At 38.7% G+C, this 24,843-nt stretch overlaps 2 protein-coding genes and 3 non-coding genes across 16 annotated transcripts in view; 4 read left to right on the plus strand and 1 right to left on the minus strand.

The window, feature by feature from the left end:
- SLC18B1 (solute carrier family 18 member B1) overlaps positions 1 to 5,910 on the minus strand; it is a 47,590-nt gene extending 41,680 nt beyond the window's left edge. For 6 of the 12 annotated variants that reach the window (XM_072643378.1, XM_072643371.1, XM_072643373.1 and 3 more), the window contains exons 1-2: positions 5,784 to 5,859; positions 4,177 to 4,310 (exon numbers count right to left, since the gene is read on the minus strand). The gene's annotated coding sequence lies outside the window, so the exon portion shown is untranslated. Of the gene's footprint in view, positions 1 to 4,176 lie in introns of all 12 variants that reach the window. The other 6 variants (XM_072643376.1, XM_072643370.1, XM_072643366.1 and 3 more) reach the window with 4 other exon arrangements.
- A 39-nt stretch (positions 5,911 to 5,949) lies between these two features.
- RPS12 (ribosomal protein S12) lies at positions 5,950 to 9,698 on the plus strand. Its single transcript, XM_072643381.1, has 6 exons — positions 5,950 to 6,073; positions 6,204 to 6,254; positions 6,528 to 6,644; positions 8,290 to 8,392; positions 8,861 to 8,962; positions 9,609 to 9,698. Exons 2-6 carry the CDS (start codon positions 6,241 to 6,243, stop codon positions 9,669 to 9,671), a joined length of 399 nt encoding a protein of 132 aa, XP_072499482.1. The 5' UTR covers positions 5,950 to 6,073; positions 6,204 to 6,240; the 3' UTR covers positions 9,672 to 9,698.
- On the plus strand, positions 7,154 to 7,225 carry LOC140530608 (small nucleolar RNA SNORD101). The gene has a single exon (XR_011976036.1). It is a non-coding gene; the product is annotated as a small nucleolar RNA SNORD101 (small nucleolar RNA).
- LOC140530673 (small nucleolar RNA SNORD100) lies at positions 8,710 to 8,793 on the plus strand. The gene has a single exon (XR_011976101.1). It is a non-coding gene; the product is annotated as a small nucleolar RNA SNORD100 (small nucleolar RNA).
- LOC140530653 (small nucleolar RNA SNORA33) lies at positions 9,241 to 9,367 on the plus strand. The gene has a single exon (XR_011976081.1). It is a non-coding gene; the product is annotated as a small nucleolar RNA SNORA33 (small nucleolar RNA).
- Positions 9,699 to 24,843: the final 15,145 nt, after the last annotated feature.

Raw genomic sequence — 24,843 nt, forward strand, 5'->3', positions numbered from 1 at the left:
TCTTTCCTATTTTTCTTCGTCTTCTGGCTGACCTCTTGTGTAGTTTTCTCAATGAATTTCTTGTTCATTTTTTGGTGTGGTGCAAACTTAAAGTTTTTGCTGAAGTAGTATGTGGGAGCTGAGCAGTTTGAATGATATTGTCTAGCTGCCAGATGTATGATCTTAAAGACATCTTTAAGAAACTGATCTAAAATAGATAATACAATTAGTATGGCTTTCATGGTTTAAAAATATCCATTGATTTTATCAATTTTTTAGCATTAATGATTCCATTCAATTTTAGGAATTCATTAAATACTTATTATGTGTAAGGCTGAAGATCCTCCGAAGTGCTTAAAATATAAGACAAGATAAGGACATGAATATATCTGAGAATGAGGTAGGTGCAAATGCAAATGCAAAATCCAGGGAAATAATTTGGGGAATGAATGAATGAAAAAACATTTTTAAAGTACCAAATATGTTTTCAGCAATTTGCTAAGCACTGGGATACAAATAAAAACAAGCAAGACAATCCCTCTATCTTTGGTGCAGTGAAGACAGCCCTAGACCTGGAGTCAGAAAGACCTGATTTCAAATGAGATGTGTGGCCCTAGCAAGTCACTTAACTTCTACCTGTCTAAGTCTCCACATTTATAACATGGGTAATAATAGCATCTACCTCCCCAGGACTGTTTTGAGGATCAAATGAGATAAATACTTGTAGTACACTTAGCACAGTACCTGGCATACAGTAAGGGATTACTGAATCCTCCTATCCTTCCTCCTACCCTAAGGAACTTACATTCGAATAAGAGAAGACAACACCTCTGGGAGGGCTGGGCTAGTGCTAAGGAAGTTTAGACTCCAAAGAGGAGTATTTTGAACAGAAAAAAGAGACAGATCAGTTTCACTTTGGATATGATCAGGGAAGATTTCATGAAAGATGTAGCATCAGAAATTAGGTCTTGAAGGCACAGATTTAAGGCTGGACCGGACTTTAGAGGTCATCAAATCTAAACCCTCTCATGTTATAGATGAGGAAACTAAGACACAGAAAGGTTAGTGTTTTGTCCAGGGTCATACAGCTAGCAAGTATTAAAAGAAGAATTTGTAGTGCAGGTCTTGACTCCAAGTCCAGTGCTCTATCTAACCATTATATCATGCTGCTTCTCATCAGGATGAGAGGGATTTCTATGGATAGTCTTGGGAGGAGAATGCTATATTTATCCCTAATATGGTGACCATGTGAGTTAAGCCACAGAACACGGGACAGAAAGTAGTCTAATTTAAGGGAGGCAGCATAAGGAAGGAAGTGGATAAGGTTAAGAAGGGGCAACTTGGGGGCTCAGCAGATTGAGGCCTGAAGTCAGGAAGACCTGAGTTCAAATCTAGCCTTAGATACTTACCAGCTACTGTGACTCTAGGCAAGTCACTTAACCCCATCTGACTCAGTTCTCTCATTTGTAAAATGAGCTGGAGAAGGAAATGGCAAACCATTCCAGTATCTTTGCCAAGAAAACCCCAAAAGGGGGTCACAAAAAGTCTGACATGATTGAATAACAAAAAAGATAAGGTAATTCCAGGCAGGTAATTCCAAGCTAGATTATAGAGTATCTTTAATGGCTGGGACTAACACTCTATTCATTAGACAGGTAGGAGCCACTAAACCTTTTCAAGAGAGGAGAATACTAAGATTATCTGTGCAGCATCGTGAAGGGTAGATTGACTGGAAAGGAGTTAGACCTGAGGAAAGAAGGGCTTTTAAAAGGTTATTCTGTAAATAAGGTCCAGGGAGGACAAGATGGGGGGTTTAAATTAGGGTGGTTGCCTTGGAAGTTGAGAGAAGTCCGAAAATGAGGAAGATGACCATAAAGGCCACCTAGGCCAATCCCTTAGTGGTTTTGTTTTGTTTTGTTTTTCCTTCCCTTAATAGGCCTAGAGAGGTTCAACAACTTTTCTAAGGTTATGAAAGCAGTTTATGGCAGAGTGGCATTCTGACTGAAGAAATGATTTCAATCTAGGTCTTCAGACTCCAAAACCAGCATACTTTCCACTACACTATACTGAATCCAATAAGGGTTCAGAAGCAACAGAATTTTGTAACTGATTAGAAGGATGGGAATGAGAGAGAGGGAAGTCAAACTTGATAGCTGGGATACTCAATACTATGGTGGCCATTTACAGAAATAGAAACAAGTTAGGGGGTAGAGAAGTTTTAATGGGACAAACAATGAATTCAGTTTTTGATATAATAAATTTGAAGTACCAGTAGAACAGCCAGATTGATTTGTCCTGCAGGCAATAGGTCATGGGGACAAGCTGTTGGTGAAAATTTGGATTCCAAGTTATGAAACACCAATATTTAAGGGGCATAAGGAAGAAGAGTCAGAAGAGGAATAATTAAAGAGATTATTCTAAATAAACAGTTTTTTATGAGCTGTTTTGGCTACAGTTTTTTATGAGCTGTTTTGGCTATAATTTATATTTTCTACAAATCTTGAAATAGCAGATAATAAAGTTATGGTTACTTGCTGTCTGTCCCCCTGGACTATTTGCAAGAAGCCAATGGCAACAAAGCCAAATGGATTTATGAAGAACATTCTTAGCTGGAATTATTAAGAATTATAGAAAACCCTCCAAAAACAGAGGATGACCTCTGTTTCCACCCCTTTATCCCAAATTTCTGGTCTTTTCCAAAAATATAGTATTTCCTTCTTCCTCTATGCTGTCCTATAGTAACATTCCCCTACTTATACATATATTCCCCCCTCAAACCTCTCACTCATACTTCCCCTGGTAACATCCCTTCAAGAGGAACCATGGGCTGCAGCCTTCTGTAGACTCTGTGTGTGTGTGTGTGTGTGTGTATGTGTATGTGTGTGTGTGTATGTGTATGTGTGTATGTGTGTGTGTGTGTTCATGTACCATTTAGGGGAAGTGACCCTAGAGCAAAGGGATCAGCCTGAGTTTCAAATTATAGCAGGTAGAATTTAGATTAGATTTGAGACTGATTGATCAGTTAACAAGCATTTATTAAATGCTTACTAGATAGCTCTGTGAACTAGATGCAAACTGCTCGGCTCCCACATACTACTTCAGCAAAAACTTTAAGATTGCACCACACCAAAAAATGAACAAGAAATTCAATGAGAAAACTACACAAGAGGTCAACCAGAAGACTAAGAAAAACAGGAAAGAGGATCAATTGTCAGGGGTGTGCTAATAAATGTTTAATAACCAGCTCTGGGGAAAAAAACTATAGATATGATATACTTTTAAGTTTAATCTTCCTTATTAATATTTTTTCATCACTTTCTTAAGGCTAGGTAATCAGCAAAACAGTTAGTCAAGCCCTGATTTGTAGCGTTTGCCAATTTCTGAGGTGTAAATTCTAATCATGAAAATTTAATAATCAGCTCTTAGCCAGTATGAGCTAACTCCAGCATGTCGTTGGTGCCAGTGTAGAGTATTATCCCAGAATAAACAGAGTAGAGAAAGACATGTGTAGCCTGCAAAGCTCTGTGACTTGAGACCATGAGCAGAGGGCTCCCCTGAGAAAGCCCCAGTGTGTTCAGGAAAGCTCACAGGTGGGCTTTTGGAAAGTGCAGCAGGCAGCAATGAGACTGGAGCTGTAACATGTAGATCTGGACATCACAGATCTAGGGGCAATGAATTCCCCATCTTTCTCAGGACATAAGACAGGGCCCTGAAGATTCAGCATTCTGAACCTCAAAGGTCCATTTGAATTAACTCCAGAGGTTAAAGTTCAGCCCAGGAACACCCACCCTGGGTGAGACCAAATAGGGTTAATCATCTCACTCAAAGTGTAGCATGGGACAGAAACTAGCCCCACAACAAAGCTCCCATTCAGGAACTGAAACTGCAGAAATTAAGAACTCTAAAAAAAAAAAAAAAACAACAACAACCAAAAACCCCACTAACCAATATGAAAAGTTATTGTAGATCTAGAGATATTTAAAAAAGATACATAATAAAACTGGGTTCAAATCCTGGCTCTCTTATTTATTGTGTGACTTCAGGAAAGTCATTTAATCTTTGTGGACCTCAATTCTTTATCTGTTGATTTTGTGAGTTGAATCAAATGATTCCTAAGGTCTTTTCCAGCTCTACATCCATTACTCTATGTTCAGGGACTCAAACAACTCTATGTCTACACAGTTTTCCCATTCTCACCTTTAGAATCATACTTCTATAATAGCTTGAAGAGATTTCAAATAACACGTTAAATCCTCCTTATTTTACAGATGAAGAAACTTTTCCTCTTATGCCTTCAAGCCCCTTCTCCAGTTTCTGTGTTTCCCTAGTATCTTTGGGAAAAAAAACAAAAAACAAAACTTCTTGAATCATATGCCAAAACTCAATACACATTGGGTGTGAGAAGTTGCTTGATATAATTTTTAGGTCAACAAGCAACTTGCTAAAACATCACTTAGTAATTATAAACCTGTTAGTTCAAGACAATACAGCTTTTAAGTAAGTGTCCATCAACTTCCAAGACGCAGTGGTACAGTGGAAGAATGTGTCGACATTTTGAATGAGAATGGATGTGAAAGCACTTTGAAAAAAAGAACACCTCACTCTTGTGATATTAATCTTGATTACTGTTATTATAACTCCTTTAAATAAGAAATGTGATTATTCATGTATAAAACAAAGCCTACACATCACTTTTTTTTCCTGGTCAGGAATTCTAAAATTATAAAAAAATTATACAATAGGTCCTTCTCCACCAAGGCACTCCCCTCCCCTCTTTTTTTCCCCAGAGTAGTTAGTTATACTTCGCTATTTTTCTTTTCTTCTTTATTTGGGGCTAATAGTAATTCCGCCATAGTAAAATTCAGGGTTGCCCTTGTACATAGTTTTCCAAGATCCCCCAGTTCCATTCCTCACCCCAACACTAGGACACCGAATGGCAAGTAAAAGATAGAAAATATAGTTAAGTTGGGATTTTCACCTAAACAATGCCTTTCAATTTTCTACCATGAAAATTGGATAAAACATCACAACTTATACTGTATTCACCAGACTACATCCAGAAAACAAGCAGTTTTCCAAGTGTTCTATTTTTTATTCCTGTTGCCCGTGATTAACATGAAATCACCCTCCCTTCCTGTTTTTGACCAAAATGAATTTTATCATTTTTTTTTTTTGGAGAGGATATTTTTAATTTTTTTTTCAAATTTAGCTGAGTTAAGAAAAATGTTGAAAGCTGTGGAAGAGGGAGAACTTGGCAAGGTTTTATCACCAGTCCTCCGGAAGATGAGGGCAGACTGGACTTTCTCTGGAGAATAAACACTTATTAAATGCCTACTGTGTGCCAGTCTTTCAAACGGGATCCTCCTAACAGTCCTGGCCAGGTAACAATAATAACAGCACACAGCCCTCAGGCCGTGCTAGACGCTGCGCTGAGCGGTTTACGATCCCTTTCTCGCTTGAACCTCACTACCCCGGGAGCAGGGGCGCTGGGATGACCCCATTTTACAGATGATGAAGTTGATTTGTGGGCTGAATCAAAGACTCCTACGGTCTTTTCCAGCTCTCCGTCTACTACCCCAGGTTCAGGAAAGCAGAGGCTACGTGACAAGCCCAAAGTCACACCCTTAGTGTCAGGGGCCACTTCTGATCCGAGGTCCTCCTGACCCCTGGCCCCGCGCCCTGAATACTATGAGGTGCAAAGTCTGTCAGAGCGTGGTCAAAAGGGAGACCCCACGTATCCTGCATCTCTGGGGAGGACCACAGAACGCATGCTAAATACTCAGGATTAGAAAGGAGCGACCCACGTGCAGATCAGGACATCCACGCACACCTTCTCCCGGCCTCATCTCCAAGTCCTATCCTGGGCCCGGGAGAACAGACCTGGCCTGCCCAGTCCTGTGCCTGACGGTCGTGCCCGGAGAAGATCGCGGGACACCAAATCTGGAGACCCGGCAGTACCACAGCCACCTCTCTCCGAGGAGGCTAATGAGCATGCGCTCGAAGGGGTCCTGAGCCCTTTAAATTCTTTCGGGCGGGGAGAGAGGCCCTCTTTCCCTGTCGCCGCTGAGTCGAGCGGTAGGCAGAGGCTCCCGGGGTGAGTATGGGTGGCGGGCGCGCGCGTTGGGAAGTTAAATTTTTATCTTTTTGACTTCCGCCGTGGGCTCCTGCGGTGGGCGCAAGCAGCCGTGGACCTTTCCCTTGACGTGCTTGTGTTTTTATTCCAGTGTTTTCAAGATTTAGCTTCACCTGTGAACCGCTGCCATGGCCGAGGAAGGGTAAGTGCGGGGCTTGCGGGGGAGGGGTGAACCTTAGGTGAGGCTCTCTCCGGAGGCTTGTTGGGTCTACGGGTTCGAGCCGTGGCCACGTGTGCTCCTCGGCCGCAGCCTCCATGCCTCGGTCCGGGTTATCCCTGAGCTTGCTACCTTGCATGGCTAGGGACGCTTGCCTCCACGTGGCCGGCAGTCTCGGGTGGAATTAGGAAGAATGCCGAGGCCTTCGTGGAGTGGTAGATGAGCCCCGGTTTGACGAGATCCCTTCGTTGGTTACAGCATTGCTGCTGGAGGTGTAATGGACGTGAACACCGCTCTCCAAGAAGTGCTGAAGACCGCGCTCATCCACGACGGCCTAGCTCGTGGAATTCGAGAAGCTGCCAAAGCCTTGGACAAGTAGGTCTCGGGGTTTTACAGTTTTCAGCCAAGTATGTCATATTTGATAACTAGTAGGGGATTCCTAGCTTCTAATGGTTGATGCTTAAACGTTGAAGTTTCCAAGTGGAGAAAAATAAAAATCAAATTTGTATTCCCACCCTTTTAGGTATTGGGAAGGGATAAAAGACAGATTGTCCGTAAGGAGATTTTATTCTACTGAATATTAATATATGTGCTTTGTATTTTAAACGAGTTGGTTTTTTGAGGGGAAACTTTGTGCAGTTCCGTAGACTGAGGCCATGTAGTAGACACTCAGGTTATCTAACTGTACAAGTAGATTCTTAACTGACTCAAGATTTTGTAGAATTTTAATAACAACTCAGGTACAGAGCTGTGGTCATTCTCACAGATTTTATAAAGGAATGGAATATCCTTTTTGATTTTGACTGCAGTTTACTTGATATTTGTGAAAGTAGGACTGAAAATTTTGTCTAGTAACTCCTGCTGATGTTTTTGAAATCTACGGTGTTTGAATGATGACTTGATTGTCGGATACCCCTTCACTCCGTTTATGAGTGATAAATGATAGTCTGACAAACCTGTAGTGATTGCAGTTCTTTAATCTAACTGGAGGGAAAAAAGTTAAGACAGGTTCTGAACCTTTTTGTGTAATGTAACATTTGTCAGGCTGCTAAAACCTGTGTCCCACCTTCTCAGAAGTCTTAAGTGCATAGAGTAGCATTACAAATGAAGTGAGTTGTATTTACAAAAAGTTCATGGACCACACAGATTAAGAATTCCCAATCTATTCATGATATGAATATATTTTTTGCACTCTGGACTGGAATCTAGTTTTGTACTCAGGAATATAAACTAACCAAAATAGTTAGCTTAATTCATGTTACTTGGTACAACTGATTGAGTAATCAAATATTATTTGGACAAGAGCCACTAGTTAAAATACACTTGATGGTCGTAGTTGAAAGTATTTTTTTTTCTATACTAGTTACCTTGGCAAAGTAACTGCATGTGTTAAATACTACCTGATTTGGTTTTGAAAATTGTACGTTTTGAAAGCTTTCTAAATCAGATGAATTTCAAGTCAGTTCAATTCACTTTGGTATAGACTTGGGCAGTTCAATCCATTGGAAACATCGACTGGATGTACTTCAGTGCCTGTCATGAGTCCCTTTCAACCTTAGCACCTTGGGAATGCTGCTGCACAATTTAAAAATGGATTCTAATTCGATGTCTGATCCAGCAACAGGTAACAACCCTCTATATCTGCTGGTTGATCCTAATGTTAATTATCATCTCCAAGTCAAATAAAAACTGAGACAGGCTAAAGTTTTAAGAGTGCATGCTTTGTTGGTTGCCCATAAGCTTTTAGAGCTCTTCGGTCACAACTAAATGCAGAAAATTCAAACTTAGAGAAGCACAAATGCCAGACTTAGGCCACTATGTTGGGTTGCTATTATAGGACTGGATGAAACCTGGCATATAGCACTTTGCTGGGTATTTTATTGGTAGTATCATGCTGTTTGTTGCCAATGTAGCCAGTGTTTTAAAAAAACTTTCAACATTAAGACAAACTGTATGTAAGCATGACAGGTTTTTAACAATGCTTTTCTAGACTGTAACAAGATTTTTTTGTGTCTTTTAGACGCCAAGCCCATCTTTGTGTTCTTGCTTCCAACTGTGATGAACCTATGTATGTAAAATTGGTTGAGGCCCTGTGTGCTGAACACCAAATCAACTTGATCAAGGTGAGATTTTTAATTGCCAATTTCTATCAACTATAACAGGACCCTGATAAACTAAGATTTGGTCAGTTGCTATTACTAGGAGATAACATTTTTAATTTCCTTTTTTCTCCTTAAAGTTTGCTGCTTCATTGCCTTTAGTTATTAAACAGGGATCTAAAAACTTTGGATTTACTTTTCTGGACTTCTTTGGATCTTTGCAAACCAGTTGTAGTAATGCAGGATTGTATTTTACTTATTTTCTTGTTTGCAGTGGTTAAATGATAAAACTTAAGGGACGAGAAAGTTCTGTTGAAGTTAGTGGGATCCGTTTTGAAACTGCTGTACATGATGACAACTTGGCTCCCTCTACTGATAATGTTGAAGAGAACAGCCATGTCACCCAATACATCTGAGCGTACAGCATCTACCTACCTTTTTTGTTGTTGTGCCAGCCATAGTGCCATGTTCAACATGTATATTTTTTAACAGGTTGATGACAACAAGAAACTGGGAGAATGGGTAGGCCTCTGTAAAATTGACAGAGAGGGAAAGCCCCGTAAAGTGGTTGGCTGCAGTTGCGTTGTTGTTAAGGTAAGTTGATGTTGTTTTTCACCTTTTAGTCATCAGCTTTAGACCACTGAGCTTAAAAATTGACTTGCTTTCTTGTTTAGAGGAAGGAGCTGACATAAAACTTTCTAATTTCTAACAATGTGAGAAGGAAAGCAGTTGTGGAAGAAATGGTTTGAGTTCCTTTATTTGAAATGAAAATTTTTGTAGTGATTTTTAAAAAAAAATATTGTACCTACTCTTTCTTTTCATATGTCATTTTAAGCACATCATCAGACAAAGAATGTTAAAAAAAATCCTGAAAGCCAGTGAAAATTACATCTGGATTACCTGAATGTGTTTTTCAGAAGTAAAATGCTGGCAATAGTACAGCCATGGTACGAGCCTCAATGACTAAGGTCCTTGAGGTCCCTGAGAATGGCTACATCATATCATTCATTCTATAATTGGGTTTTGGATGTTATCATAGAATTTGAAAGGGTTTCTTTTTCTCTTTACAGTTTTTGCTTAGTAAATGTTAACTTTTTGTTTTATAACATTAAGTGTGTGTATTCCTGAAGAAATTAATTCTATTCTTGCTAGTTTAGTAATTTGGTAATTGAGCTTAGGGTTGTGAAATGTGAATTCAAAAATTTTCATAAATTTAAAAATGCTCCTTAATTTCTTTTAGGACTATGGCAAGGAATCTCAGGCCAAAGATGTCATCGAAGAATATTTTAAATGCAAGAAATAAATAAATAAAAGCCTTGGTCTGATTTGATTTGTTGTTTAGCTGTTATTTTGGATAAGCCACATTACTTGATTTTGCCTAAAAGTAGTTATTTAGCATTTTCATATCTCATTTTTAGGGACAGTTCTTGAGCATGAAACGTGGGTTTTTCAGGGAAACAACTTTTCCACTAATATAAATCTGAGACTTGTTTACTTATAATGGTATTTGGAGATGTCTTGACCGTTGCCTGACGCTAGTAATTATTTGACTTGATAAATTTGGATTTCCATTCATCTAGATTAAAATAAGATTGAGGAAACCTACATTAGAAAAATATGCTTTTTAGAATTTGTTCTTGAAGTTATCAAATCTTAGTTGTCATATCTTAAGAGTTTCAAGAACACAATGATTTGAATCCAGTAATGTATGTGGACAACTTAAGTAACTCAGAATCCTGTTCCATACAAATTAGAGGTGTGGTGTATTTGTATATCTATTTAACAGGATCTTGGAGGGGGAAAACTTGTAAATTGGCAAATGTTGTAAGTAATGTTAACATGCAAAGAGCAATAGCTCTGGGGCATTATTCCTGGTCCTTCTGTAACTGCAAGTTTGAGGGTGGCAAATTCATAAGGGGGTAGGATGATTTTTTTCCCCCAAACCATACCTATATTAAGTTCTAGACTGCTTCATTCAAATACTAATGATTAGTGTAGTACTTAAGCATATTAGTTAAAGTGGCTTTCATAGATTCATAATACAATTTAAAATTATTCTTGCCTAGCTCAACACCAGATGGGCAGTAAAGAAATAAGTTTTGAAAGTCACAACATAAGTGCATTTCATTCTTAATCAGGAAAGGCCCAACTAGAATCAGTAAGAGGTACAGGCTTTGAAGTTGAAAATAATTGAAGACTGCGAAAAGAGGGATGAGGCAACGTTAGTACTTGTTTTCTGCAACCTAAACAAAGGTGCCTTCATTTAATGGTAAATGGAGAATAGGAGTAGGAGTCTTGTCTATTGTGAGGGTAAGAGCGTTTACCAGGCTCTTTTGGGGTCTACCCAGTATTGGATCTAAAGAATCAAGTTTTCTTATATGAGTCTGGCATGTTATTGTCTGGCATCTAAACTGTCAAGAATATAGGCCCTCTTAATATGTTGTCAAATTTTGTTAATTCTGTGCCCATGAAATCACTTAAATTGATTTCACGTGGGTACAACCCTAGTTAATGACTAAATAACCCTTAACTGGAGTATTGCTTTAGTGTTCTAATGGAATTCTCTGCCTCTTCTCCATTTCCTGCACAATAACTTAAAATTTGGGGAGAATTATGAAACTTGAAGCTTCAGTACATATGTATGATAAAATACAAATTTCTAGGTTTGACATAGTTGTTCATCTGTCTTCACCATATCTTAACTAAACTTACACATTATTTGGCCTACAACAACTTGAGTTTCGGTTAAATGGTTTTCCTTACGCAATATTCCACCTGCCTTTTTGGATATCCCTGGAGTGTTCTCTGCCTCCTGTAGTCCCTAGCTCACTTTAAGCCTCAGCTCCAGTGCTACTTCTACAGGAAGTTTTTCTAAATTCTGCCAGTCAATGCTGTGCGAAAACAATGTGTCTTTTGTCTAGTTTATCTGCATCCATGCATTATAAACTCTAGTTAGTGGTTTCTACCACCACTAGTACAAATTAGAAATCTTTATTGAAGACCCTTCACAACTAGACTCCCAAGCTGCCTTTGTGGGCTTTAATCTAGTACAGGGGCAGCAGAGTAGTTTGAGCTAGTCCTGGAGTCTGGAAGATGAAATCTAACTTAGTTCAGATCTGGCCTCAGACGCTAGTTGCTGTGTGACCCTGGACAATTCACACTTAACCCTGTTTGCCTCAGTTTCCTCATCAGTCAAAGTAGCGGCAGAAGGAAATTGCAAACCACTCCAGTGTCTGCCAGAAAAACCCCAAATGGGGTCATAGAGTTGGACCTGACTGGAGTGACTGAACTATATATACTTAGGTGTAGTTTCCATTGGCTTTACTGTTCATCATGTAATGTGACTCACATCGTCATGCTTTTTTTTTTTTTAGTTTGGTATTTGTCCTGCCTGCCTCATACTTCCCCATTTTTAATGAAAAACATCAAACAAAACATTTCCTATTGCTTATGTATCTGATACACATACAGTATATGAATTTTGAATCTACTGGAGATGCATAGCACATTTCATCACAAGGCCTTTGAGTTGGGGTTAGTCATTTCAATGAATATTTTTAAAAGTTTCAGGATTGTTTATCATTGAGAAAAATCCTGTTTCCTCACTTTGTATTGGTACAATTATTCCCAGATTTTTCCGAAACTGTCCTCATTTTTTTCAAAGTTAACACTAATGTCATTTTCACAATTTTCCTTACCCTTTTCGTTTCTTACTGAACGTGAGTAATTATATTAATTCACTATAATTTGTGCAGCCATTCTCCAATTAATGAGTGACACCCCCACCCCAGGTATTTTACAGTGTGTGTGTATTGGGGAGGTGGTTTATGTGTCTCAGTTGTGTGTTTAATAATGGTTGCTGGGCTAAATGATACATAAGAGTTTAGTAACTTGGCATAGTTCTGTGTTGCTTTTTTAGAATGAGTGTGCCAGTTTAAGAGCTCCACCAGCAATGTGTCGTTTTATGTGACTCCTCTAACATTTGTCAGTTTTGAAAAGTCTTGATTATTGATCCTGTAGTGGAACCTCAGTTGCTTGAATGATCTGGAGCACTAATTCCTATGTTAGCTTGCATTTATTCTTTGAAAACTGCCAGTTCATATCCTTTTGACCATTTTTCAGTTGAGGAATAGCTTCATGCTGTTCCCCATCCCTGGAATACACTCCCTTTTTTTCTGTTCCTGTTAGAATCCCTAGTTTGATAGGACCTTGATAGAACCTTTGATAGCTTCCCCCCTTGTTCTGTAACGGGGAATAGTGTTCACTGAAAGCTGTTTCCCTTGGTATACCTTCCTATAATCTACCAGCGTCTGAGACTTATCCAACAACCTCCAAAGAGCTAGAAATGAGTATTACCAGGAGGGCAATACGTAGTGAGTATGAATGGGTTGAGACATATAACCAATAAGAAACTTTAAAGAAGTAAAAGATGTCATCAGTGGTTGCTGTCTGAAACTGAATTTGAACTTGGGTATTCCTCACAATAGCCCCAGTTCTCTGTCCACTTCCCCAATGAGGGAGGGCTGTGCAGGTCACCAGTCTCCTCCTCCAGAGCCATCTGAATCCAGTGCCCAGATATTCATCAGGATGACTGCAGATGACCCAAGATGAGGCAATTGAGGTTAAGTGACTTGCCCAAGGGCACACAACTAGTGAGCGTCAAGTGTGTGAGGTGAGATTTGGACTCAGGTCCTCCTGACTCCTGCACTGGTGCTTTATCCACTGCACCACCTAGCTGCCTCAATTGTTATTATTACTATCTGAACAAAGAAGATATGGTTCTGTAAAATGTAAAAGCTGCTTCAGTAAATACTTGAGAATTAATGAAGTGATTACTACATGCCAAGCACTGGGGACAAATGTGTGAGTGAGAAAGAGAGACAGGTTATAAAGGACTTAATGTAAACAGCATTTTACATTTGATCTTGAAGTCATAAGGAGCCTTTAGAATTGAGTAAAGGAGGGACAGGGTCAGACCAGATCACTTGAGTGTACAATGGATTGGTATGGGGACAGAATTGGGGCAGGAAGACCAACCAGCAGGTTATTGCAATAGTTCATTTGTGAGGTGATTAGGGCTTTCACCAGGTTGGTGGCAGTGTCAGAGGTGAGAAGAGGATCCATTTGAAAGAGTTACTAAGCTAAAATTGACAGACCTTGACAACAGATTAGATAGAGAATGAAAAATAGTGAAAAAATGAGGATGGACTACTCACGCCTGAGTGTTTGGAAAGATGATGGTTGGTTTCTTGGACAGTAGTAGAGAAAGTGTTTGGGATGGAAAGATAAGAGTTCAGTTTTGGACCTGGAGAAAGTGGAAGGATGGGTACTACCAACCAACTTCTTTATGACTTCACAGCCTCTATTTCCTTTAGAGTCTGGAGAGAATGCTGTTTCTGATTCAGCCCTTAGGGGATTGAAGTAGAAAGGAGTTCATTTGGGAAAAAGATTACTAGCCCTCACAGACAAGGTACCCAAAGGGATAGAATGTCTATTGAGATTTAAGATTCAGCATCCTGTCCTTAGTAGTGGCTGTTCAGATCTTACCAAAGACTTAAGAGGCCTAAACCTCCCTTTTTGTAAATCAAACACCAAGCTCAAAAAACTAAATGCCCCGCCCCCAAAAGAAAACAAACCCAACTTAGAGGGTCTTCCTGGGCAGATGAAAGCTGTTGACTTCTTATTTTCCTCTGCCTGGCTCAGTATTCACTGTGCAGAACCAACACTAAATCCTCTGTGAATTAGACGGACTGGGACATCTTGTAGTCAAATTGTAATAATGATCTCTTATTTCTTTGTTTAAATTATGGTAGTCTACACACATCCATGTCTTTCCAGTCTGTCACTATGGATTGTGGGGCTGGATGATGATACTACTGATTTCATGAGGCTTCGAAAGTCTTCCATCTTCAAAAAAGTTTTTGAAATGATCCTTCCATTCTGCAGGCACTGAAGGAAGGGATTCAAACAGTCTAGCAAAAAGAGATCTTATCCTATCTCAAAAAGAGAAAGGTGAGGAAGGAATGCGTTTCAGACATGGTGAACCATCTGCTAAACAAAGGAGGCAGGAGATGGAATACTGCACATGGAGAACACCCAGAGGCCAACTTAAGTGTAACAGTGCATATGATCTGAGAGTGGAAATGCAGGGAAGGGCCGATTATGAAGGGTTTTTCAATACCCTAGAGGCAGTAGGGACACACTATAAAGATTTTTGAATGGGAAGTGTTGTAGGTTTTAGTAATATAAATAAATTATGTATTTAAAAATTCAGTTCACCACGCATTTATTGAGATCCTGCTATGTGGCAGGATTTTTGCTAGGTACTGAGGTCGTAAAGAGAGAGGAAATATTGTCCTCAAGGATCTTACCTTCTATTGGGGAAAACCACACGTACTGCACTGACTTTAGGGAAACCCTATATTTTATATATACTTCGTATATTATACTTAGTGCAGTTTTAAGCCTATTAAAACTTAAAACCTACACTAAGATCTGGTATACCTTGTATGTGTAGACTTTGCAGTGTGTTATGTTTGGGCCCTCTGGGCCAGGACTGCCATATCTTCTTAGGGTTCTCAGGCATCCTGAGGGATTTGTTTGTCTTTCTTTTCTGCTATTGCCTTAAGCCCCTATCAGTTCTGTTTCCCATGTTTTTAGGAGCCCAGGGACTAGCACCCCAGTTCCATTTAAACAGATAACACTGGGCAACTTTTACAAAGGCTATATAACAAGAACAAGTGTACAACATCTTCCCCTGCACTTGAGAGTCATAATACACCTTGTACCACCTTGGTCTATTGTGGGTAGGTGGGAAGTGGTAATTGGACTTGAAGTTGATCTCCGTTCTCACAAAGTATTGATCCACCAAATTTCATGTATGTGGTGGTGCTTAAGGCCTCTGCTTGGCCAGTTTCTCAAAGGTCACTCCATGCTTCTCAGTATATTGATTCTGGTCTGCCTGCAACACCTAGCCTAGATTCCTAGACTTCTGTTGCTTGTGTTCCCAGCCTTTGAACTCCCGAGTTTGGAGTTTTTGCCTAGAACAGAAAGGAAGGGACAAAAGAAGATCAAGGAGGTCCCATTTTGGGGGAACCATATGGCCTTGCTGGAGGGCAGCCATATAGCCATTCCTTCTCCTTACCCTGTGGTCTCTCATCTGGTACTGTGAGGCAAGTGGAATCACCTCTTCCCCCATTGCTAGGGCAGCCAAAATCCTGCTGGAGCTGAGTCAGGCACTTTTGAAGACAGTTTACTTTACTCAGCTAGTGGAAAAAGCCTCCCACTTATGTGATAGGCCAATCAGAACCAGTTATAGACTATTCATGCATGTACTTTCCTCATCATCCCAATTCGAGAAGTAGTTCCCTACTGTACACTGACTGATGGGGTCTTGCATACACCAGACCCCCATGAAAAATATTGGTAGGTATCACAAAATTTGTTACTTGCTTTACTGAAATCCAAATAAGCTATGTCTGACATTTCCTTGGTTCAGCTATTTCTATACAAGTGGATATAGAATTCTGGACCTGGAGTCAGAAAAGACCAACATTCAAATCCTGCCTCCCGTTTTTAATAGCTGTGTAATCATAAATGTGACAATGGCCCAAGCAACTCTCTTTAAGACCAGAAGTTTTTTGGTTTTTTTTCCCCCCAGAGGCAGTCAGGTTTAAGTGACTTGCCTAGGGTCACACAGCTAGTAAGTGTCTGAGGCTGGATTTGAGCTCAGATCCTCCTGATTCCAGGATCAGTGCTCTATTCACTGCACCACCTAGTTACCCTTGACCATAAATCTTAAAAGTCTTAACTTGGAATCTATCTGCAGCCTCCATTTGTGAAAGGAGACAAAAAAATCACAAAAAAATCAATACTGATTCTAATAAATACTTCAAAAAGGAAAGGAGGTTAGTCTAGCATGACTTTTTAAAATAATGTTTTTATTTTTTCTTAATTACATGTAAAAGCAATTTTTAATAATTTTGAGTTCCAAATTTCCTCCTCTCCTCCCCCACCTTGAGAAAACTAGTATTGTTCAATCATGCAAAACATTGCCATATTAGCTGTATCATGACTATTTTAAATGAACTTCTGTTAGGTTTTAGTAATCATTGCTTCCTTTTCTATGGGATCACAAAATGCCTTTAACGTTGTACTCTATAATTTTCCTAGGGATCAAAATCAAGCACATTGGCCTACAGTTTTCAGAACTGACCTTTTCCTGCTGCTAATTAGACATCTTACCTATAGTGAGCATAATCTGTGCCAATTGTGATACAAGTGTGATGATTATTTCTTTGTGCCAGCCCATTCCTGGTGCTGCTGGTATTGCAACTGCAAAAGATTGCTTTGATGGTTACTGAAGCCACTTCCTTCCTGGCTTTGGAGGATCTCATGAACTGAAGTTCATGAGGTTGCTGGGACTACTCCATATCAAAGTTGCTGATCAGTAACTTAGTTGGAAAAAACAAACAAAAAATATAAGAAAAGAGAGGCAGCCCCATCTCAGGTACAAGCTTTCATAAGCAGAACACAGGGACCAGGTCAGGATAAGGCTTGCTCCAGATGCCTCCCTCTGCCTTCCACTTTCATGAACAAATATCCAAATTGCCCTCAGACATTGAAGCTAGAAAGATAGAAGAGCCCTAAGGATCAGGTCACACCTTTAGTATACCACAGAGTTCTAACTCAACAGCACTTTGAAAGACTATTATCACACCATTCAAACACCTGACAATATGACCAACAGACAGTTATCAAACGACATCTGTGCATCTTCTGAAAGGGGAGAAGTTCATTTATTGACTACACCAGATTAAGGGTAATCAATAGGCCTCAAACCCATTGGGGAGTTGGCATATTTACCCCAAACATGTGAAGACTTTCCCCAAAATGGGCAGAGGAGAACAAATTGTTCTAATGGCCATGATGGCAGCTGAAACAGGAGCTTCAGACATTGAAGATGCCAACATCACCCACTGCCTCTCTGTCATCTTGACTTTTTTCTTGTTACTGAACTTTGATGACTCTAGAAGGGAGAATGAGGCTGACAACTTTGTACAACTCTACCTCATTTAAATCTAATTTCACTCTCAAGTTAAGACATCACCCCATGATGTCATTGGTCCTCTGAAAATGAAGGATACACAACTGAGGGGTGGTTTATATATGTGTGTAGATAGATATACACATTTTTTTCTCTTGCTTTCATCTTTTTTGAATGTGCTTTTTGTAGATGTAAGCATATCTTGGACGCCCTTGTGCAATAGCATTGATTTAGATAGCATTGTCAAAATTCCATTTTTGAGAATCTCTTACCTCTTTTTGGTAGGCTTGTCTTAGACCATAGGATCATACCTATCTTTTCCTTTGCATTTTTTTTACCTCCCTTAAAATACATTTTGGAATATATTTGTTTCCCCTGTGTATTTGTAAGATATCTATTACTAAAAAATTAACAAGTACCCAAAGTTGACCAGTGGGCAACTAGGTAGATAGAGTGCTGGCCCCGGAGTCAAGAAGACTCATCTTTCTGAGTTCAGATGTGACCTCAGACACTAGCTATATGACCCTGGGCAAGTCACTTAAGTCTGCCTCAATTCACTCATCTATAAAATGATCTGGAGAAGAAAATGGCACTCTACTCTAGCACTACCAAGAAACACTGAAGAGTCAGACATAACTGAAAAACACCTCAAAAACAAAGTTGACCAAGTCAACCATTTTCAACAGGATATTTACCTGCATTAACCTGTGGTTCTAGATGGAAGCCAGCCTCTTAGCTGTTTTTTTCTGAGTCGTTTGCTATCGTTGTTTTCCTCTCTCTTTTTTTAAAGGAGCTGGATAGACCAGTATTGGAGAGTGAGACATTCAGTTTCTGTGGAACAAGATTTCCTTGGAATTTTAAAGTTCAATCCGTAAATGAACTATATATTAAATACCTAGTATGTACTAGGCAAGGCAGCTAGGTGGCACAGTGCTGGGCCTGACAGAGTGCTGGGGCTGGAGTCACGAAGACTTCTCTTCCTAAGTTCAAATCTGGCCTCAGATACTTAGTACCTTGGTGACCCTGGGAAAGCCACTTAACTGTCTCAATTTCCTCATCTGTAAAATGAACTGGAGAAAGAAATGACAAACCACTCCAGTACTGGCCAAGAAAATGCGGTCACAAAGAATCAAATGTGACTGAGAAATAATAGCTGAGTGTACTAGGCATTGTGATAAATGGTAGGGATACAAGCACAATGAGTGAAGCAATCCCTACGTAAGGAGCTTACATCCTGTCTGAGAGTCAAGAAATATGTATATGTATGTATGTATGTATGCATTTTTATATGTTCAATAGAGAACAGACATAAATAAATACAAAACAGTGTGATACAGGATAGTTCGAGAGGGAGACCTCTAGAAGATGAGGGGACCAGTAAAGACTTCCTTAGAAGGTGGTGCTTGAGCTAAGTCTTGAAGGAAAAGAAGTATTCTGTGGGATGGAAGTGAGGAGGGTATGCATTCTAGGTACTGAAGACAGCTAATGGAAAAGCACTAGAACCAGGTGGGGAACATAGAGAAGGACAGTTTGGCTGAATCACAGATTTCAGGAGGGAGAGTAATGTCCAAATTAGGCTGGAAAGATGGGTTGGGGGCAAGGTGATAAAGAGCTTTAAGAGCTAAACCATAATTTATATTTCATTCTAGGAACAATAGGAAGCCATTGGAGAAGAGGAGTACCATGGCTGATCTTGCTTAAGCAAAATCACTTTGTTAGCAATGGGGAGGGTATATTAAAGTGGCAAGGGAATTGAGGCAGAGACACCAAGTAAGCTGTTGAGATGACTAGGTGAGAGGTGATACAGTCCTGAACTAAACTTGTACTCGTATTAATAGGGAGAAGGGTTCTCAATGAAATCTTTTAGAAAGACTACCTCCATCCCCAGAGATATTAATGTTTTGCAACATGGATGTAAGTTAGACCATTATTCTTTTTAGGGACATATTGTGTTTGTTTTTAAGAGACAGGAGCCAAATAAGAATACAGCTCAGGACCCCCTCTCTCTTTATCCAGTCTTTCTCCTCCACTGGCAATCTTCAAGCAACAACTGAATGATTACTTTTTTGTTTTTTGGAAAAGGGAATTGTTTTTGAAATATGGGTTGGACAATATAGCCACTGAGGTTCTTTCCAACTTGGAAATTATTTGACTTACCAAATGTGTTTTGAGCATGTTTTTAGAATTTAACAAAATTATGAACTTAAATATCAACAAACACAAAGATTCCAATTTGCAAAGAACAAAAATGGATTAAATATGAAACCATGAAATTTGGTATATAGTTTATTTTTAAAATAAATATGTAAATTGAAAGGGCAGTATCAGAATTTCCCTTTTCTATTGTGTCCTCCTCTAAACTCGTTTCTTTTGTTTCAAGAATTTTAATTTTAAAAAATAGAATTATTGATATTTTTAAAAATTTTATATCATTTTTAGTTCTGAAGAAGCTCTCTCCTTTCCCCACTCAAAGATCCATTTATTAAATAAAGAATAAGAAAAGAAAGAGAGGAAGGAAAAAAATAGTTCAGTGAAATTAACTAACACATTGACCAGGTCTCACATTAAATGCTGTGATCATGCTCACAGTTCCCACCTCTACAAAGAAGGGAGGGCAGTATAGTCTTCTATCTTTTCTTTGTGGCAATTGTAGTATTCCTAAGTACACAGTGTTTACTTTGGATTTTTTTCTACCATGTATATTTTTGTAGTTTATATTATTTTCTTGGTACCACTTACTTCACTTTACACCAATTTGTGTAAGTCTTCCTATATGTCTTTTGTGATTGCTAAGTGTTTAGTTGAAGTCTTCTGCTCTAATGGGGCAGGCGGACAACCCTTGAAACGCTGTTTAGCCTAGCTTCTTGCTGTGAAAACAAAACATGATATGAAAATTTTCTGTAAGACTTTCTAAACAAGGTGGAATATCTTATTTTAAATAATTATCTTGGGAGAGTAGAAATGTAAATAGAAACTCAGTTAAGGTTTAATTGCTCTTCCCTGCTGCAGATATTAATGAAAATCTTAGGTGTGACACATTGGGAATTTCTATAATTTTGAGAGTTAGAGCAAGAAAGAAAAAAATATGCTTGTATGTTGTGTGTGTGGTGGGGGTGCTTGTTTTGGTGGGGGGAGGGTAGCTTGGTGGGGCAGTAGTTAGAGTGCTGGGCTGAAGTCATGTAGACTCATCTTCCTGAATTCAAATCTGACCTCAGACACTTATTAGCCTTGTGACCCTGGGCAAGTCACTTAACCCTTTTTGCCTTGGTTTCTTCATCCATAAAATGAGCTGGAGAAGGAAATAGCAAATCAGTCCGGTATCTTTGCCAAGAAAACCCCAAATAGGGTCACAAAGAGTTAGAAACAACTCAGCAACAAAGTTTTTTCCCCTCTAGAATTGATGACTGAATACAAGCATCACTAGCAAAATCCAAATTTTGATACTGACTTTGAGTATCCAATAAAAATCGTCATGCTAGAAATTACTTTTGAGTGTGTTAACGTATAATTTAATTTTTACTGTATGGCACTGAAGTTTTCATATCTTAAATCTTTAACCCATTGTGGGAGCAGAACATCTGAATTCAAATCCTCTTTCTAATCTCTGTGACCTTGGGTAAGGCACTTAATCTCTCTAGGCCTAGTTACATTTCCTTGTCAGAATTCAGGAATTGGACTTGATAACCTCTCTTCCAACTCTAAATATATGATTCTGTAAAATAATATTTAAAATTTTATTACTATAAATTCCCAACTCATTACTTGTAGAAAAGTCAGAAGTTTCTCTAGTGCTTTGGGAGATATATCAGCTAGAGTTGGAGTTGTCATATCAGAATATAAATTAGAAACTTGTACTAGCATATTCCTGGATGATGAAGAAAAGTTTTGCTGATGGTCATGAAGCACTGGTCCTGGTATGTTGATTATGGATTCAGACCCTATTCTACTAACCACGTTGGGAATTTGGCTGGAATTCTTTGAAGGTCAAAAGAACAGGCTAATTCTAGAAAGTGGATTCCTTCCACTCCAACCCTTTTCTCTTAAATGAGAAAATAATAAATTTGACCAAAAATTTTTTTTCAGAAGGTGAGGGTGATCATCTCTTTAATTTAAACATCTCCATCTTCCCTTGACCCTTTAATATATCAGATTCATGTCTCCCTGGCAAGGAAAATGAATCTTTCCAATTGGGCCTCTCTTGGAGTATGATGGTGCCAAGCTGTCTCAATTTCCCTCCACTTCAACTTCACCCTAGGGAACTGGGTGGAGCAATATATATCCCATCACAATCTGGGGTACATAGCTCTAAGAGCCTGAAAAAATAATTTTAAAAGCCATTTTGAGGCCTGGGAGCACTAAAGAGCATGTGAAATCAGGGAAACTATTTTTACACTGCTATAACTCCTCTTTGAAGCCCATTTATTGAGACATATGCGAACAGTACAGTATTTTAAGAGTGAGGTGCATAAAACATTATACAAACGCAGCATTTGTCTCTCTATTTTTCCTTCTCTCAACCTAACCATACCTAAGTAAAATTTACCAAAGGATATAAAACTCCTGTTTATACCTGGTTGGCTTGTTAGGGAAAGAACCTTTAAAAGACCTGTGGTGCTTCTCATTACTGCCATACTGGGTTAAAAGGAACAACGTGCATATATATATTTAAAAAAAAATGTGTGGGATCAATAAAGGGAAAAGAAAATATTAATGTACAAATTAATTCAAAGTTGAAATTTGGCTTTTCAATTTGATGCTTGATAATGTGTCAATTTTCATGGATCAGCAAATATATTATCAACTCAGCAACACAGTGGGTCTTGCTGAAAGGTACTAGTGTATGCTTAGGTAATTAATACTGTTACACCATTTTTTCACTAAGGATTAATCATTTGAGTAAGGGTAAAAGAAAAACTGCATCCTTCCCCATTTTGAAATAAAGGAGTCTAGGTTAATCAATTAAACAATCACTGACCATACAAAGGAAGGAATAATCTTTGCTTTCCATGAGCTCATATTCTTTTGAGGTCAAGATTTTATTTATGAAATATTTTATTTTATTTATTTTAAATATTTTATTTATTTATTTCTGTCCACAAATTTTTTTTCCATTAAATCATAATGCTGTTAAGATGTTGATGCACTATTATATATGCGGAAGTAGAGAAAGGTTTTTGGAACAGTAAAGGATGTTTGTGAGAATAAATTTCATAATGCCCTCTGTGAAGTATGTTAGGTCATTGTTTGAGTGCTAGATAAGTAGGTCATTTTGACGTGTTTTTTAAAATTGAAGTAAGTTGCACTCAGAGTGACATAGTATATTGATTGTATTATAAGCCAATGGTCTGTGTTGGTTAGAATAAGTCTAGAATGTAGGGGGGTAGTCCTGGAGTTAGGTGGGTTCACAGCTGTCCTTTGAGTCTTTCTACAAATGTGACTATGGGTAAGCCACGTCTCCTTTCTCAGCTGTACTTGCCTCATCTGTAAAATGGGGATAATACCTGGGGAAACTTCTCAAATGAGGTAATGTAGGCAAAACGCTGTATAAATTAGGTAATTTTATCATTAGTGGATTGCTTGGGGTAGATGTCCAGAATATTCACATGCATAATTCCTTATGAGTAATTGATGCTTAATAACCATTTCTTAAGCTGAATCGCATTGAATTAGGTTTACAAGAAATCTAACTTGCTTCCAAGTTGAAAATTAGTATGCATTTTCATTGGGAGGGACAGGAAGGAAAAAGGCTCACATTTTAGAGTACAAGCAGTTTTTTGTTTTTGATTTTTTAGGATGAAATTAAATCTTCAGTGGACATAAAGTCATTTTTTTCTAAGCTTTGTGTTTTTATCCAAAAACATCTTTAAAAAATTGATAGCATGATGACAGTAAAAAAAAAATCCCATGTTCTAAGAGGCTGTGAAACCTGTGGATGCTATCAATCAAGAGTTGACCTCATCTTTCATGTAGTAACAAGAGAACATAAAGTACTTTATGTTTTGGCAAGCCACACATTCTCAATAAAAATGGTACTTTATTGGACTGAAAAATGCCAGTGATGTTTCCTCTCTGATGGGCAAACCACAGAACAGTAGTTGTGATGCTGTAGATTTTACTTCATTCATTAAAGTAAAAGACTAGTCCATATCACCTGTGCTATTTTTGAGGTATTTTTCTAGTCAAGTATCCATCGATATTCAGAATTTGCATCAGTCAATTTGGATGTGATATGTTATAGCATATTTTTAAAGGGAGAAAAAGATGCCCAATAGTAACATCATTTTTACTTCTATATTCAGATAGGAAATTATCAACCAGGAAAGATGGTCTCCAGGGATGTGACCCCAAGAGATTTACTCTGTTTAACATTTAAATTAGTGACTTGGATAAATATAGAAATGACATGCTTATTGAATTTACAGAGGACACAGTATTATAAAAAAGACTAGAGCATTGGGACAAACACAATGACTTTTAACGGAGATCAATGCAAAGTCTTAACACTCGGATTAAAATTTTCAAGTATAAAAGTGTAAGTTGTGAGAGAAATGGCTAGAAATGAGTTCACCTGAAAAAGATGTAGGGGTTTTGGTGGAACACAAGCTCAGTATGACTGTGAGCTCAGTTACAGCAATATGGCAGTCAAGAAAGGCAATGCAAGCCTAAGTTAAGCGAGTTGGAGCGTCCATGACCAGGGAGGTAATAGTACCTGGCCTTGTTCTGGGTCAGACTATATCTGTAACATCAATTTCAGTTCTGAGTACCATATTTAATGAAGAAGAATGATGTGCTGGAGAGCTTCCATCCAGAGGAGGGCAACGAGCGTGATTAAAGGCTGCAAGTGTGAGGATTATTTGAAGGAACTGAGGATATTTATCTTGGAGAGGAAAAGACTTAAGGAAGATATTGTTACCTGCCTTAAAGTGTTGGAAGGGTTGTCATGTGGAAGAGGGAATAAATAGACTTGTTTGGTTTAGCCCCAGCAGGCAGAACCAAGGAATGATGGGTAGAATTTGCACAGAAGCAAATGGAGGGCTGAGAGCAGACCATACATACTTCCTAATAATTAAAGCTATCTCAAAAAGGAATGGAGGTAGGGAATTTCTCCCTCAATGGTTGTTTCTGGGCAAAAGGTGCATGACTAATTATCATTAAAGAGAAGTGATAGAAGGGTGTGGATTGTACTATGTGACCTCTAAAGTTCCTTCTAACTCTGACAGTCTGTGATTCTGTGAAATAGTCTCTTACCTGAACAAGAAAAAAAACAAAAAGCAAGCTAGTGTTGTACTTAGCAGAGCTCTAAGATTCTTTCCAGCTCTAAAATTCCTTGATTTTATGACTTCTGTGGAGGAGTGAACCTCATGACATGCCAACAGGAATTATGTGAATGTTGGAGTTCTGCTATCTTAAGCCAATCCTATACTAATTT

This window comes from Notamacropus eugenii, chromosome 2 (assembly GCF_028372415.1).
Source record: "Notamacropus eugenii isolate mMacEug1 chromosome 2, mMacEug1.pri_v2, whole genome shotgun sequence".
NCBI classification, from domain to species: Eukaryota; Metazoa; Chordata; class Mammalia; order Diprotodontia; family Macropodidae; genus Notamacropus; species Notamacropus eugenii.

Excerpts from the sequence above, each read along its gene's own strand:
- RPS12 (XM_072643381.1), top strand. Across the intron at positions 6,645-8,289 it reads GCTGCCAAAGCCTTGGACAA|ACGCCAAGCCCATCTTTGTG; the intron begins GTAGGTCTCGGG and ends TGTGTCTTTTAG. Across the intron at positions 8,393-8,860 it reads ACCAAATCAACTTGATCAAG|GTTGATGACAACAAGAAACT; the intron begins GTGAGATTTTTA and ends ATTTTTTAACAG.